At 45.2% G+C, this 17,403-nt stretch overlaps 1 protein-coding gene across 7 annotated transcripts in view; it reads right to left on the bottom strand.

Annotated features, from left to right (window-relative positions):
• Positions 1–17,403, bottom strand: part of Sema5a (semaphorin 5A) — a 450,819-nt gene that overhangs the window by 78,386 nt on the left and 355,030 nt on the right. For all 7 annotated transcript variants that reach the window (XM_021733399.2, XM_040272850.2, XM_021733404.2 and 4 more), the window contains one exon: positions 1,501–1,618. In XM_021733399.2, coding sequence (XP_021589074.1) covers positions 1,501–1,618 — 118 coding nt within the window. The remainder of the gene's footprint in view (positions 1–1,500; positions 1,619–17,403) is intronic.

Below are 17,403 nucleotides of genomic sequence, written 5' to 3'. Positions count from 1 at the left end.
ACACACATTTGCTATAAACCAAGGGCACGAGTGTGAGTTTCCCATTACGTAATCAGCACATCTTGAATACTCGCTGGAATAAGCACAGGCCTGAGGCCAGAGTGTTATTGCTTAAGAAGAACTGCAGTTATCATCTCTTTCTTTTTTATCGTCAAAGATGCAAAGTCAAAGACCTACAAGAAGATGTTCTGAAGGACATGTCTGCACTTGGGAGCTATATCTCAGATAGTACACATTATGTGTTAATCTTCTGCAAAGAATTTCAGGTGACCACCTTTGTGCTCTTAGTGTTGTTCCGAGGCAGAGGGGACTTAGCGCTAACACTGGCATTTTTCTAGCTATTTTCAAGAGTTCTGGCAGGAAAGTTTCCTTATAAAAATCAAAGACCTGGAGCAACATAACGAAAGATGCCAACAGCTTAACCTCTTTGGGAGCTGTCAGAGCCTGGGTGTGGCAGCACAGACCAACACGACCCTTTGCAGGAAGGCCACCTGACCCCATGCCCACATCTGGGGAAGGAATCTAGTTTCCATAGCCTTCTTCCCTTTGGTGGCCCCATTTCCTGACCTTCAGGCTGAGGCATGGGCTGCAGGAGCACAGGGTTCAGATGGTGGAGAGGGCTGGTGCCTGACGGGAAGCAGAGCAACTGCTCAGATGTGTCTGGGGTTCTGCTGGATTGGGGGACAGCAAAGGCTCGCACAACCACTGTGCCACTTGCCTTCCCACCCCGTCCCATCAGAACTGACATGCAGAGACCTGCAGTTATGTGATGGCAGAGAGACTTTGTAGCTTTTCAAAGACATGGAAGCTAATAGCACTTGCTCTTATGCTTTGAGAACAGAAAAGTGAATTTGAGATGACTGGGTGAAGAATTCCAAAGGAAAGGGGGAAAGAAAAAGAAGTTCCTACAAGTGAGGACCTGAACCAAACAGATGAGCAAAGGGAACAGAGGAGTCTGCTTTTCTTGGATTCGTGGTCTGGCTGTAAATGCAGGCCTGTTTCTCCTTATCCCTCAGGGTTCATCGTGGGAATGCACACGCGGTTGCTTCTCCCAGGCCTTCCCGTGACCCAGAGCAATTTCTACTAGTTGGCTCCACATGGGGTCAAAGTAATATCCTTTAGTTTACTCTTTTCAAATCTTCACTGATGTTGATTTCTGAAATTACCGTCCCTGAGGGAAATGTCCTGGTGTGGAAGCTCCCATTTTATTAGTGCTACAAGGGGCAAAAGAGCCCATTCCACACTGCAGGGGAAAATTCCAAGGTTCAGCGACACTGTGATCCATGACAGTATCGTAAGACATTTGCAAGCAAAAAGCATGTGACAGAATCCATGTGTCCTTCCCGCAAGCTAAGAACTGAGAGAGTTCAGAAAACACACACTGAATTTGCAAGGATAGTTCCCACCTGAGGGGTGTGGACACGTGGGGAGTGTGGGTGGGTGGCCGGGGACCAGGCTTCTCAGGCAGTGCTTCCTGGGGCTGGAGGGCTGGGCACGTACCGGGCAGGTGGAGAGGCTCTGCTCCCACTGGGTCATGCTCAGGCTCTCCTCCAGGCTTGTGCATTTCTTCATCACCACGTCCCAGCCGCAGTAAGGGTCCTGGGCGCCAATGCAGGTGCTGGAAACACAGCAAAGGGTCAGCAGAGGGGCAGCTTTGCCTAGCCTGTCCCTCTCGGAGCAGGCACAGAGACAGCTATGAGCACCAGAGAGCATTTAGTCTGCACAACATAGCTACCTGTACATTCTAGTATCTAGTAACACATTGCTTATTTTGATAGAAATGTGCATTTTTTTTTCCCAGCATACTGGACAGATGAGTCCACACTAACAAGAGAATTTTGATGTCATGAGCTGAGCTAAAGTTAAAATTTTCCTGTGCTCAAAGACAAAACAGTTATAGTCACCATCTGTACCACCACTGCCACCGTGATCATCATTAGCATCTCCTTCATAATGGGCACCATTTATTGAACACACACAAATGTATGAACTCCAAGAAAATCACTATATTACCTGGACACTTGTCTCGAACAAGCGAGTCCAAGTATCCCTCTTTACCACTGTCACCACAAACAGCAACAGCATCACAGCCATCATAAATGCTGTTGCCACTTTACCGGTTAGATAACTGAGGCAGAGACAATTTGAGAAACTACCCCAAGGAAAAGCATGAACATCTAAAATGCTTCAATGCAGTTAGCTGAAATTCAATGCAATAGGGATATCTTCCTTTTGAGTACCGTAACATATATTCAAACTTGCAATACACATAGCTGCATCTATAATATCCACCATATTACATCACGAGTGGCAGATGGTGAATATTTTATATACAACATGGATTATTAGATGAGGATTAGGTCCTCTGCATTACAAATACAAAAGAGGTAAATTGGGGGGATGGGAAAGAAACAAGGATCACTGTGAGAAGCCAAAAAAACACAGGGAGGTGAAGCCAGCCACAGGCCTACTGTCCCTGTCACAGGGTGAGGACGCCACTTAGAGCAAGGGAGGACTTCATAGGGCTACCAGGCCACCCAAAGGAGGGCCAAAAGTCACAGCTCAACCATCAAGTAGCAGGCAGGGAGGTGGTATAAGTATCAAGTTGCTGATGAGAATAACGCAAGGCAGCCACAGCACACAGAACATGGCAGTCCTAAGTAAGGCACTGCTCTGGGGACCGGGTCATTTAAACCACACAGCAACCTCCTGAACACAGCACCTCGATTAGACACAGCATTCCCTTCCATTTCCTTTTGTATTACCATTCTTTTCTTTCTTTTATTCTTAGAGAAAGGAAACCCAGCTTTTTAATTTGGGAACGAGCAAATGAGTCGCGCTTCCTGAACTTGCACGTTATGCTCGCTCAGGGGCCGTGCTCACCTTCTCTGCCTCATTACTGTTCAGCACCTGTTCTGCATGGTGAGCACCTGTCCCGTTTTTAAGACAAAGACTCGAAACAGGGCAAAACCAACTTCAGAATCACACCATGAGAACGTGCATTTACAGAGGAGACATGGAGAGATGGGGGTTGAAAACTATGCTTTACTAAGTTATTACGCAATGATTATTTATAAACTACCCAAGAAGTTCAGACAGAAAGGGTTACAAGGGCTTTTTCCAGCAGTACGGATAAGGGAGGGTGCAAAGGGATCCTAACAACCTCCTGTCACAGCAACCCCAGGACTCTGCCATGTGCATTTATTACTTTCATTAAAAAACTCAAGCCAGACTATTATAAAGGCCAACCTGGAAGCTTTCCACCAAGGGGAAGCACTGCTCACGTTAATGTAAATATGCTGGAGATACTTCTCCATGCCTCGGTGAGCATGCTTGTATGCACATATCTCTGCGTCCTAAGTAACTCACACCTTAAAGAAAACAGACCACTGGGAGATTCTGTTGGCTCCTTTACCGGAGAGAGGTAAATTCTAAATTATAACAATATTTTTAGAAGAGGTGAAAGAAGCACCTCCATGTTGATGTTTAATGCAGAATTACTATAAATACTTAGAAATTTTAGCTCATCAGGCCCTCCTACAGGACTTAATCACAGAGATAACCTGTCCCGAATGAACACTATAGCCTTGCTTTTTAAAGGAGAAATATAATAACATGTAATATCTTGTTACTAGTGTTTGTGTGCAGTGGTATGATTTATATTGTTACAGATAATGTGCACGCATGTGATCACACACACACTGATCATGGTTTGCTGTCTCTACCCAGTGATCTATCACGACATTATTCTTGTCAATAAATACAGCTCCACCTCATTCTTTTAGTAACCAACACTGACTTAAATTTCTCCTTTAAAAAGCAAGGCTACCACCGTGTTCATCTGGGACAGGTTATCTCTGTGATTAAGTCCTGTAGGAGGGGATGATGAGCTAAAAGTTCTAAGTATTTGTAGTAATTCTGCACTAACCATCAGTATGGAGGTGCTTCTTTCACCTCTTCTAAAAGTATTGTTATATTTTAGAATTTACCTCTCTCTGGTAAAGGAGCCAACAGAATCTCCCAGTGGTCTGTTTTCTTTAAGGTGTGAGTTACTTAGGACACAGCACATGCATGTGCACTTATCAGTCATTTGCATTCCTTCTGTGTAGCTTTTCTCCATTTCCAATTCCAGCTGGATGTCTTCACAGGTCATTGGTTTTCCTCAAGGTCATCAGAAAGGACAACTTCTATATTGAAATTTATCTCTCTGTGAGTAATATTTATCTGTCATTAAATCTTCTTACAAAGTTTATAAAATTTCTTTTATAAGTAAAATGGGTGAACATTTTCCTTTCTGTCTCCTAGATTCTGTGTGCTATGTTTAGAAAGATCTTCCCACTGACAAAGTATAGAAACAGTGACCCTGGGTCCCTTTGATTCTTCTATCACATCATTTCATTTGCCTCTGTTTTTGATCTAGTGAAGTATATTTCTGTAGCTCTGTTTTCCTTCCATCCTCAAGAAAAAGAAAAGAAAAACACATCCATACATAGATATTTTCAGTGTAAACTTCTTAAAACTTTCCTCCAACACAAGCAGAGTCAGGCATAAGGATTCAAGAATGACTTATTTTTTCCTTTTCTACCAAATTGAGACACCATCTGTTTAACATAGAAATTTATTACAGAGATGTGAACATCTGCTTCTTAATGTGTCTAGTTTTTTTTTTAAATTTTGGAGTTATAATTTCTAATAACTTAATTAAAATATATTCTATAATCAGTGCCATTGAATAGAATCTACCTGTATTTCTATTATATAAAACAGATTTTATATAAAAATCTACCAAAATTTCTTGATTTTAAGATATACAAATGATTTAGTAACATCTTCTCCTGGGCCTAGGGACATGAGAACAAAGCACCATAACTGCACAGGAAAAGAGGAGGGTGCATTCCTGATCAAGGTACTAAGGACGGAAGTCAGCAAGTCCTCCCTCAGTACCTGTGCACATACAGCTGTTCCCCTGTAGGATCGCCCTGTGTGCAATCTCATCTTTAAGTTGGTGGGTAGATACGGCAACGCTGCACTTGGAGAAGCATTCTGGGGGAACATTCTAGAGACTCCTGCCTTTCTCCAGGCCTCCCCCCTGCAAAGCTGCCTGGAGACTGAAACAAGGCCACCGAGTCCCAGGGAAGGAGCACAAGCTTTCCCATCAGGGTCCTCCAGAAACCACACACTCTCTTCCTCTAATGCTTGCGGTTCTGCAGGATCTTAATATTCCACTTCCCCCTTAAAACAGTAAGTCCTCTGTCCAGGCACAAACGCAGGCTCAGTGCAAACACCATGTAGAGATCAACACAATCTCCTCATCTAAAATATTTCACACTGTGGCGAAATTTTGAGGGGCTCTCCCTTGATTCTAAATTGTACTTGAAGAAAACCCAATCTTCATGCATTATTCCTTTTGGAAGCTGGGTCTCTCAATTAGACCACATGGAAAATCACGGGCTTCGATGAGTGTCACCATTATGAAGGGGACTTTCTTTATGCTACTTTGAAAGTATTTTTCCTTGTGTGATGAATGGTTTTAATAAAAATACTAGCTCGATTCAACCATTTTCTATTGTTACATACATAATAATTTTACTTTGTATCTAATGACTATATAAATTATATTTTGTCAATATTCAAAAATATTTCATTAATTTGCAAATAACCTTACCTTATTCTCATTTTATATATTGCCCAGGTATTTGAAAGAATCTGAATTCAGAGAACAATGTCAGTCGGAATCCAAAGGTTTAATTTTGAAAACTCATTTATGGAGAGTATGTTTTAGAGTTAAATTTTCTTAGAGACGGGCCTTAATTTTATAAAAGTATTCATATTTAGTTTAAATTACACGTATTACTGGGATAATAGGAAGTTCAATACATGTATAATTGGGAAGTGTTTAAATCAGATTAAACATGTCTATCTCCTCCAATATTCACCACTTGTTTGTATTGAAAACTTTTAAAATCCTTCCTTCTAGCTTTTTGAAATCGCATTCATTACTGTTACCCATGGTCACTAGCTGTGCAGCAGCAGGCTTTACTACCATCTAATGGTAACTTGGTAGCCATTAGTCCAACTTTCCCCCTCCCCAGCTACCTCTCTCAACTTCTAAGAGATAAACATCTTTAGATTCACATATGAGTCAGATCCTGTGGTGCTTACTTCCTGAGTCTGGCCTCTTGCACTTTTCACTAGCATAATGATCTCTAGTCCTATTCACATTGTCCTGAGTTACAAAGTTTCATCCTTTTTTCATAGCTGGATAGTATTCCACTGTATATATGTGTCACATTTTCTTTGTCCATTCTTTAATTGATGAGCACTTAGGTCATTTCCTTTTCTAAGCTTTTTTGAATAGTGTTGCAATAAATAGGACTGCAGATATCATGTAGTGAATTTCAGTACTTTTAAAGTATTAAAAACTATTTACCATTGTCTTGCCATAAATAACAGTGATACACATAATGACAATTTTTCAAGTTTAAATTTGTTTTAACATTAAATTGAACTAATGTAAACTAAAAATTGATCTACTGTATGACCCAGCTATAGCACTTCTGCATATATATATTTTTTTTTTCAGAGGAAATGAGATCAGCATGCCAAAGGCATACCTGCTTGCCTATGTTTATTATTGCATTATTCTCAACAATTAGTATGTGTAATCAAACTACGGGGTCATCAAAGAATGAATGCATTAAGAAAATGTGAAGTATGAACACAAGGGCATACTATTTAGCCATAAAGAAGAATGGAGTCCTGCCACCTGAAGCAAAATGGATGGAACTAAAGAGCACTGTATTAGGTGGAATAAGACAGACACAGACAGACAAGTGCCATATGTCCCCTCTCATGGGTGAGGCTGAACACAAAGTCAACTGATTATGGGATAGTGAGCACTAGAGGTTGAAAAGAAGGCCAGGGGAGAGGGGCTTCAGGGAGGCTGGGTTCAATCAGGGTACTGTCCACACTTTCTGAAATATCACACTGAACCCCATTCATATACGCACTGAATAAATGTAAATAAAATTTTAAAAGTAGAAAAAAACAAATAAAAAATGATTTAAAAATCTGGTTAGCATAAATTTCACAGTGAATATTTTAGGAAAAAGTGATAATTTTAAAAGATAGAGGAAAAAAGTAAACAGGTGAAACAAGCAAATCCCAAGGGCCTTCTGGAATCTGGGAGCTGCACTCAGCCTGGGACACCAGCTCTAGCTTCTGACTTGCAGACCGCCTGCTTCACCTGTCATCCTGCATGGGGTCCCCAGCTGCCTACCTCAGCCTCCCCGGGGGCCTCCGTCATGGGGAACTTCACTCGGAAGTTCGACTCTTTCTGGAAAGGCCAAGTCTGCCCCTAAAAGGAAGCTCTCCAAGAGAGGCAGCCTCATCTCTGGCCCAAAACCAGGACAAAGGGTTCACAGGGGAGGGTCAACGGCTCAGGACCAGCCTTCCCTACCCAGAGGTGTGGAAGTAGATCACCGGGCATAATGGGCAGAAGAAGTCCTGTCCAAGTGCTGGAGAATGAAAGTGGAGAGGGACCGGCTTTGGAGTTCTGTGTTCTCTACTGTAGGAAATGGAGACAAGCACAGCACCTCTAAGTCCACTCTTCAGTGGCCTCTCTTCCCCAGCCAGTCAAGGGTAACAAGGAAGAACCACTTCTTCTTTACCCCATCAGTTTCCTCCAGAGAAACCCTCTGTGAGAGAGGGTAAGGGCCAACAGTCACATCTGCAGAAGGCAAAAGGGGTCAAGTGATAGGTTTTAACCTTTACATAAAATCTCAAAGGAAAATAAGTCCAGAGAAAAGAAATCCGTTCCCTTAAATTCAACTCACAATGAGCAGATGAGGCTCAAGAGGAAGAATCTTCCCTGGATCACAGCCTGTGCCAAGGGAAGAGCGTCCTCACGTCTCAGCGGAATCTGATAGCCAGCCCCACCCAGTGACGGTGGCACAGGTGCGCCCTTGGCCGTCCTCACACCTGGACTGCCCAGCTCCATCAGTGCCTGCCTCTCAGCCCCTCTGGTATGGATGCACATGTTGACCTGAAGTGGGAGACACTAAAGGCCCACTGACAGGTGTCTGGCCACCTGGATGAGGCGCTGACATCACTCACCCAGACCCAGAACTGGATTACAGCAGAGTCTCACCAACTGTTGGGAAGTTCATTTGCCTAGGCAAACAAGAGTCTGGTGAACAATGTCACACACAGCACAGAATCCCACCCCGTGGTCCCAGGACTTCTCAGAGAGCTGGGAGTTCTTTAAAGGCAGAAGAGCCAACTCTTGACAGGTCAGTGGGCCTTTGGTTTGGTCCAGCAGTGGTGGTGTACCTGGGCAAAGAGGGCCAGCACGTGCTTTTTTAAAAAATTGAGACTTATGTTTTGTTTCTGTTTTGTTCTATTTCAGTTTTAGATTTTTGTGTTTGATTTTGGCTTACATCTGGCACAGAGGGGGATTTGAGCCCAACCTTCATCAAGAGTGTGTGAAGTGAAAAGGACCAAAGTCAATGCAGCCCCGAAGAAACCACAAGATGCCCCCGTGAAAGTCAGGCAAGAAAGGAGCACCCTTCCTGGGTTCCTCCCGTATGGACTGTTCTGTACTCTCACTCACATGCACCACAGACTGGGGAAAGACGCTCAGAGACCCTGAGTCAGTAGCTCACATCACACACCTGGGCTAGTACCCATCCAGGATCTACCTGAAGCCAAAACTTATTATCTTTCCATATGCAGAAAAGTTTTGCAAACACATTCAAACAGGTGAATGGTTGTTTTCTCATGATTTATTAATTCATGGAATTATGCCCATAAAAATGTTAGGAGAAGCTCGGGTGCTGCTGCTTAGGATAACTCAGGTGTAGGATTCTGGTACCATGCAGAGTGGCAGCCCAGCTTTCCCATGGAGATGTTGACAGAGCCAAAACAAATGCAGGAAGCCTGGGGAGTAGATATTAAACCACGAAACCCTTTCACTGTGAGATCATTGGTTGTTTCTCAACTGAAATAAAACAGGTAGCCACACCAGTTTTCAAAGTTTATCCAACCAATAGTTTAGAGCTCGGATTGCCATTAAGGGATCAGGAACACACTGTCTTCAAAACCCAGCAGAAAGAGGAACCCACGCCTGTTGGTGGGCAAAGGCAACACTAAGGAAAGCTAGGAGCCCCTCCTATGGGACATTTGAGTACACCTTCTGGCTCTAGCAGCTTATCCCACATTTTAACAAGAATGTGATTCCATTAAAATATGACAGAGGAGAAGAAAGGATTCCACCCACACCCAGGGGTGCAGTGGGAGGCTGGGCAGTGCAGAAGGTGGTTGACATCTGCAGTGGTTTCCCTCCTTGATGGCCCAGTGTTGTCTCTGCTTTTATCATCCACAGGGATCAAAGTGTACTAAGTTGGTATCACTTCCAGAGGGGTTTACCCTGGAAACTGAGGAGGCTTAAACTTCTTTACTTCCTGAGACTTTTTAAGGCCTTGTACTTGACCTCAGAGACTTTGCGTTTATGATTTGATACTTTGCTCTTTAGAAGACCCCTCAGGCCCCCACACCGGCCTGGCCCTCCTCATTCCAGGCCTGGGAGGGCCATGCCCCATGCTTCTCGGTTCTCAGTTGAGATCTCGCTCATTCCTGTCCCGGTGACAGAGGCGATGCCTCTCTTGGGAACTCTTGGGGTCAAGGCATAGATTGGAGACGGCCTAGTTGCTATGGTGACACCCTGTTCAATCGGAGGTCCTCTGCCAGCCACGGAGCTATCCAGTTCTTGACCTTGAGGTTCAGATGCCAGCTGCTGGGGGTAGAAGTTGTGGGTGAAGCTGAGAATCTTAATCAGGTGGCTGGTACTCAGGACCTTGGTTCTGATTACTTGAAGAAACTTTCCCACAATAAATCCTTTTGGTGTTTGTGTCTGTATAATAAACGTGCTGGGCTTCTTGTGGGTCCCTGCTTCCCTACAGGGTTGTTGGTGAACCACTGGGTCCTGGCTTTTTCTGTTTGTGTGTCTGTTTGTCTCTACTGCATCCCCTCATCCCCAGGTCTGTGAACCTGAACAGCCAGGCAGGTTGCCACACTTTTCCCATTTTTTTTTAACAATCTTGACGTGCACACCTATGGGCACCTCTTTTTCCTCATTACGGCCGGGTCCCAGGATGTCCTCATAGTCACCACTTAATGGCTCTGGAGTAACCTACTGAAGGAACAGTCCATTGAGCATGTGTGACCTGATGTGACGATCAGTTCCCCTACTGTTGGAAACTGAGGGTTAGGACACTAGTCAGGACTCAGACACAGCTGCTAGGGTCTAGATGTGTCCCCGCAAGCTCCTGGGGAGACCAAGCAAGAAGGTTCAGAGGTGACATGACTGACAAGAGTCTTATCCAATCCTCTGAGAGGGACTAACTGGGTGGTGACCTAGGCAGGTGGCATGTGGCGGGGGAGGCGGGTCCCTGGGGGTGTGGCTCTGGGGTATACATTTTGTCCTTGTGGAGCAGACTGATCTGCTTCCTGGTGCCATGTTTCCAGCTGCTTTCCTCCCCCACAGTTTTCCTCAGTGCTGTCCTGTCTCACCTCAGGCCCTGAGGGATGGAGTCGGCTGTCTATGGTCTAAGACCTCTGAAACCGTGAGCCCCCAGGTAACATTTTCTCCCCAGATTGTTCTAGTCAGGTCTTTTGGACTTAACGGGGGAAAAAACTGACTAAGACAGCTTAAGAAATCAGTGGACAGGACTGCAGGTGAGGAGAGGAGGTCTTGGAGTGGCCCATGACCAGGCTTCAGTGATAAATCCATTGGGAATAAGGTGGAAGGTAATTTAAAGGTCCTTTGACTGGATTCCTTAAGAGATACTCAGGGGATTTTGTTTACGATAGATTTTGTTTGTTTGTTTTTTTTTTTTTTAGACGCTGAGCCCCGTGAAGGGAGGGTCAGGGTTGGCTCATCTGTCCTCACACACCCAGGCTGGATGACTGATGTGGCCAAGTTCAACAAATACAGTACAAATACACTACAAATGAATCACCAAAGAAAACGCAGTCTTTAGAGGCTAAGTCAGAGCCAGACAAAAACTCCAGACATGCAGAATTAGGAAATCACAAGCTCATCTAGAAGGGAGAACATTTCATCTGAGCGGAGTACACGTCCCAACTCCCTGCCGCATGTCTGTGGGACTCAGCACTGAGGGGCTGAAGTGCTCTTTCGGGGGGCCATGGGGAGAACCTGCAATCCCTCAGTACACACTGCATGTTTTCCCACTGGGCAGACTGTGCCTTGTGAGAATATTGAATTCATGAAGGTGCTAGCCTATTAACTCTGCCTTTTACCGCTTTGACCTTTAAAGCAGTAAATGTCCTGCAGTAACCTAATTTCCATACTAATTTCCTTAATGAGGTGTTAATTTCTTTATCTAAATGACACTATTACAGGCTAATGGAATTAAACGTGACCAGACACCAGCTCACCTGCATGGAATAATGGTAACCTCTTTTCCTCAGGTTTATAAGGCACAATTTGAAAGGTGTGACTCTCCTGGGTCATATGTGGCCTATGATTCTTCCAGGTCCCACCCCTTCTTCTCTCCTCAATTAGTTCATAAAGCAAACCTAAAGCAAAACAAACACCTGGGGCCCAAAGGGTTTCAATCCTTTGGCTGCTATTTATATCCTCCTACCTTTCAGTAGAGGGAGTGTTTGCTACTTTTTCCTAAGAATGTTGGTTTTCTCTGCAGTTTAGGAGTAAAATACCAGGGAGGGGAGAGGAAGAGGGTCCATTTGCTAATTCAATGGATATTTCCAGAACACACCTTCAGCTGGACGCCATGCTGGAGGTCCAGGGACCTGGAGATGGGCTGCTGCCTGCGAGCTCACGTCACCAGAGCCGGAGCCCGAGTGCAGGAGTCCCAGGGCCTGTTCTGGGACTGTAGATTCCTTGCCCGATGTCTCTGATTCAGACTGATCTCCCTTCTATAAAATGTTAATGCTACAACCTGACAGGCTTATCTTTTCTCACAATTGTGGTGGGTGTCAAATAAAAATACAGAATATTTGAGGGAGCATCCAAAGTGTAAAAAACTATGACACTCAGAAAAATATTAGGGTGCAGAGTAACCTACATAATTTGCCAATTGATTTAATAAATTTAATATCTCATTTTATAAATTAGTAGATACATAATGAAAATTCATACACTCAAAAGGCACATGACAGTGATCTAATTCAGAAGTCACAGAACTACAGCCCTGGACCACATCTCGCCTGCAGCCTCAAGTTCTGCTGAAACAGAATGTAGGGTGCTGTTCCATCTGGCTGCCTGGACTGTTCTTGGTGGCAGAGGACTCAGGGAGAGGCTTCAGCACAGCTGACCCAAGGAATCTTGGCAGAACATCCTTGATTCTCCCTGACCTGAAACATGAGCCCATGGCAGGAGTGACAAAGCCATTTCCATCCTCCCCCACCTCTGTGCCCAGGGAGGCTGTCAGGAGGTACTCTTATGGGCTCCTGCGTTTTGAGGTGGGGGCTTTCTGCCCCCATTTCATCTACCTAGGATTCTGCTGCACACTCCCCTTCTTCTCAGCAGCTGTGCAGTTCCCTGAGCAACAGACCTATGGCCATGGATTCCTCTTGTTCCAGTTTCATCCTTTGAGACAAGGCACTTGAGCAGCCAACACTTCTTGCACTTTGTTTGGTTGTCTGTGCAAATCATAAACTATCTGAACCTAAAAGCACATCACTGACACCCTACCTGTGGAACTGTCAGCTCTCTCTGAGCCACAGCCTTGCCTAGTCACCAAGACCATGCACCAGGACAGAATTGAGTTGCTGCTACAGACCTTACACTTGGGAAGCCCAAGATGGTGTGTTTCCCTTTGCAGAGAAAGTTTGCTGAGCCACTGATACAATCAGTGCACAGTCCTTAAAATGAATTTAGACATCTATATCAAGAGCCCTCCCATCACTCCTCCGACCACCCAAGGCTTCAACTTGAGAGGCTGCAAATCTCGTGTCTCTTGGAAGGCTGCAGAACTTCCCGGGAGGGTTGGAAAGAACAGTGTGATTTCTAGACGTGACCATTAGAGCCCACACTTCTGTTCACTCTTTGCTTCTTGAAGCATTGAAACGGGAACTCGGATCTCGGCCAGCCTCTTTGCTCTAAGCCGCAGGTTGAGCTGCATCTTGGCATTTACTCCAGGAGGGAATTAGGTTAGTGGCTGTTCTAACAGGTGCTCCATTCCGTGCTCCCTATAGAGACCTCTTCTCTCTCTAAAGACCACAGGCTGCTACTGCAGAGCCCTCACCACGCCAGGGTCCAGGATTTGGTCCTTGTAGGGATTCTGACCATGGAAATGTACAGGGGAGCGTTCCCTGGTAGGCGGGGGGGGGGGGGGGGGTAACAGGCACCCTGTTTCCCACCTTAGAACGCCCTACAATCTCTCTTAGCATCTAGTAATACAGCTAATATATGTGCAATGTCTAGCTGGTAGGGCAATGCCCTGAGAAGCCTCTGGGTTAGAGCTTCGTCAAGCCTCGACCTTGATTGCAGATACATAGCTCCTGGGAATAAAGGAAGTTGCTTGCTAGACAATTACAATGTTTCATCAAGCTCTGGTGCTCCTGGATCTGCCTGCCTAACAGACAATGAACTTTTTTGAGCACCTCACAAAGCTCCTGACATTGCATATTGTGACTGTGAGATATGACTGCAGAATAAGCAACCTTACTGATACTCTAAACAATGATGACCTCATGTAACCTACTGGTATAAATAAATGTGGCCAACCAGACCAAGAGCCACTCTGCCACCTTCCCTGCCTCTGCACCTTGTCCCTGTGTCTCCCTTTATTATTTCCTTACAGGTCCTCAAGAGGGGTCAGCTTCCTGCCCTCCACAGTCATCCTGTTTTCATAGCTGAGCCTGCCAGATGCCAGGTTCCTCAAAAGTTAGCAAATACTAACTCACTTTGTGAGACATGCATATTTGTGGTCAATCAGGCCCAGGGTAAAAGGATACATGTGCGGAGTAAGAGTGCCTCTACACTCCATTCTCAGAGGTAACCACCAATTCCCATGAGCAGGCTGAATCGTGTGTACAATTTCCCCACACTATTTATTAAGGGTCTGTGCCAAAAGACGCTAGCATTAAAACAAGCATTTCTTGACTCAAATTTTGGAATCAAACTTGACCAAAGTATAATTTCAAAATAATGTCCCTTTAAAATCACTTTCCTAGGGGAAGCCACCACACTGATGTTTGAGTCACAAGGTGTGCAAACTGTGGACGGGGCAGGCAGGTGTTTTATCAGCTCCCCCCAGGAAGCACCGTCTCCCCACAAAGAGATGGAGACCCGCCTCAGGATGCTTTAGGAGACCAAGGCAGGAAACCCACTTTTTATTTGTTTGATCTGCCTGAGGCCAGAATAAAGAAGCAACTAATGGGTTGGAGGAGGCAGTATTTGAGGGGCAGGAAGGGAGGCCAGGGCACTGTGAGAGAGGAACAGGATCACTCCATGCTGTATGCACGTATGGGTAGGCCACAGTGATGCCCACCACACTGTGTAATTCACAGGCACCAATTTTAAAACTGTTATTTTAAAAGAAGAGCTGATGAGAAGGAGTCTCTTGAATGGCTGAGTCCTGTCTCGGCTGTTCATGCCCTGCTGACTCAGGGAAGCACATCTGGAGGTGCATTCAGTCCCCTCCTGAGGCAATCGACCCTGCCTGCCACAGTCTCACTGCACCAGGACACAGTGCAAACCACACACACACACACACACACACACACACACACACACATACAGGAGACGGAAGGAACCGGGTCTCACATGGCAGGAGCTGCGTGATCCCAGGCAGGAAGCCAGGCCCCAGTCTGCCACCTGCTCATCTGAAAGATGGGGATGAGGTGGCCCTTCACGCTCAGGCTCAGTGTAGTGACTAAGGAAAATGGAGATAAAATCCTGCATTGTGCCAGACAGGTTGAACTCACCTATGAAATTGTATGAATTGCTACCATTTATAAATGTTTTACTAAATATCACTGAACCCTGTCTTTAACAGACAGGCATTTAAAAAAAAATTAAAATGTAAATATCAGCCTTTGAAAGATCAAGGGATCCTTTAAAGAATCATATTCATATTTAAGGCTTCTGATTGTTCAGTTATGCTCAATTTCTCTTTTTAAATTCTTCAAAAATGCGTTTTTAAAATTGATTTTCAAATACTAAAATTACTGATATTTGACTATGAAAAGTATACTTGGCACAGAAATTAGTGTAACAATACACACAACTGTAAATCTGTTTCTATTCAGTGTACTTATTTGGGCATAGTTCCAGAAAACAAAAACTGTCTGTCAAAAAACAAAAACAAAACCAGAGATTTCCCCTGTAATTCACGAAAAGAGATCTGATTGTCTTGACGCCAGTGTTTTAAAAAATAACTTCTCTCCTCCAGTGACTCTGGCTAGGGAGGCTTTCTTGCCTTTTCACAGGAGGAGGACAGTTAAGAGACACATTCAGAGGGATCCCAAGAGACACTTGCTTCGGAACCAACGTTAAACAAGCCCAACTGCACGGAGGCCACACAACCTGTCAGTTCACAGTGGAGTCCTCAGCTCTGCTGCCTTTTCTGAGAGAGTGGACAGGTGGACAGCAGAGAGACTCTGCTCTGGAGAAATGCAGAACTCCCCTCTGCCCAGGAGCCTGCTGAAGACATACAGGTGGCCTCATTCTCTTTAAAAGAAAAGAGCTGTGGCCTTCCTGGCCTCTGTGCCGGGTGGCTCAGTCCCCTGTGGTCTCAGGGCTGCTGGCAGTGCAGGTGGGAGAGAGGAGGGCACCAGCCTTCCTCCTTGTCTTCCTCATGATCTGATGCAGGACTCTCTTCCCTAGTTGCTGGTACAAGGAGCTGAGCTATTATAAGCCAGACTCCGTGAAGCAAAGCAATGTGAAAAGGGTGAACTGCCTCTTGTTGTGCAAGCCACACATTTCCATTCTGGTACCCAAAGCATCCTCTAGCACAGACCTGGGTCTTCCTGTGTGTTGCCCTTAACATGCTGTCCCCCAAAGTCACCAGTAGAACTCAAGAGTTCTTGGAGCTGAACCTGGAAGACTGTTGCCTCACCAGCTGCATTTGGCTGCAACCTGCCTGCCAACGAGATGGCCCTCCCTGTCATCTGCAGAATCATCAGCATCTGGGGAGGCAGTTTCTGCCCTAGGGCAGTCCTGCAGGGAGCACTTACCAGAACACATTCCTATGGCCATTGGTTACATGCTGGAATAGGCATGTAGAAATGGGAGTTGTTAACAAGTATCAGTACCTCATAATGTTCACAACAGCATCGTTATTTGTTAGAAGGATCCTGATAGCATTCTCTAACTGTCTCTAATACCAAAGGAGGCATTATAATATAGATTTAATTTTCCAGAGTCATCTTGAAAGGAATATTAGGATCAAACATAAAAACTTCCTTCTATATAAAAATAATCCTTTGTAGAGAGCTTTCAATTTTACACTACATGTATCATCCCATTTGACTCTACAGCAGTTCACATGTGATAAGTGAGAAAACGGAGGTCTGAAGTACTTTAGGCACCAGCATCAAGATATAAAAAGGACAGGTCTGTAACATGCGTGGAAGCCCCAAAGTCCCCCAGCCACTGCCCTCAGGCACACCATTTAGACAACCTGTAGGTGCTTGTGGATGACAGAGAAAAGAAAACCATTTCTACCCAACCTGAAATCATACACTACTTTGGGAAATGGAATTGAATATGAGCACTGATCCCTAAGAGACTTTCAGACTGTGATATCCCCAAGGCAATCTTTGATCAGTGGTCAAAGTACATATGCGACTTTCAACACTGAAGTCCCTGTTAAGTTCATCTTTGGCACCTCTCATTGCCATTTCCTAACTACCTGGGCCTACCTACTTCCAAAATCAGCTTGAAGACCATAGTGGGCAACAGGGGACACCCACAGGAGAGAAGGCAGGCCTGGGGTGCTGGCCAGGAGCAGGGGCACTTGGGTTCCCCTGTGCTGCAGGACGTCCTTTCTCTGCCCTGCGCCTGCCTTCATGATGCTGGAGCCTCGGGATTGAGGCAGCACCAAGGAAGCCGCTCCCAGGAGGACATGGAGTGACGTCTTGTGAAGAGGGTGAGGAGCATCGACACCCCCCCTTCTTCTCAGCGGAAGACCTTTGGCCTGGGAGCACACACATTGTATCAGCTTCTGCCCAGGGTGTGCACGTGTATATCCAAATAAAATACACCTTGTGCCCGAGTAATAGATTAATGCTGGGCCCCCGAATATCAGCGTTATCACGCCTCGACCCAATGAATCATTTGCTTTTATTCTGGCAACTGCTCATAGACATGGTAATAATGGCGGCTCCTCTTCCTCACATAACTGGTGGGTTAGT

Source organism: Ictidomys tridecemlineatus, chromosome 1, assembly GCF_052094955.1.
Source record: "Ictidomys tridecemlineatus isolate mIctTri1 chromosome 1, mIctTri1.hap1, whole genome shotgun sequence".
Classification (NCBI taxonomy): domain Eukaryota; kingdom Metazoa; phylum Chordata; class Mammalia; order Rodentia; family Sciuridae; genus Ictidomys; species Ictidomys tridecemlineatus.
The sequence above is the reverse complement of the archived record's forward strand: the minus strand, read 5'-3'. Positions and strand labels throughout refer to the sequence as shown.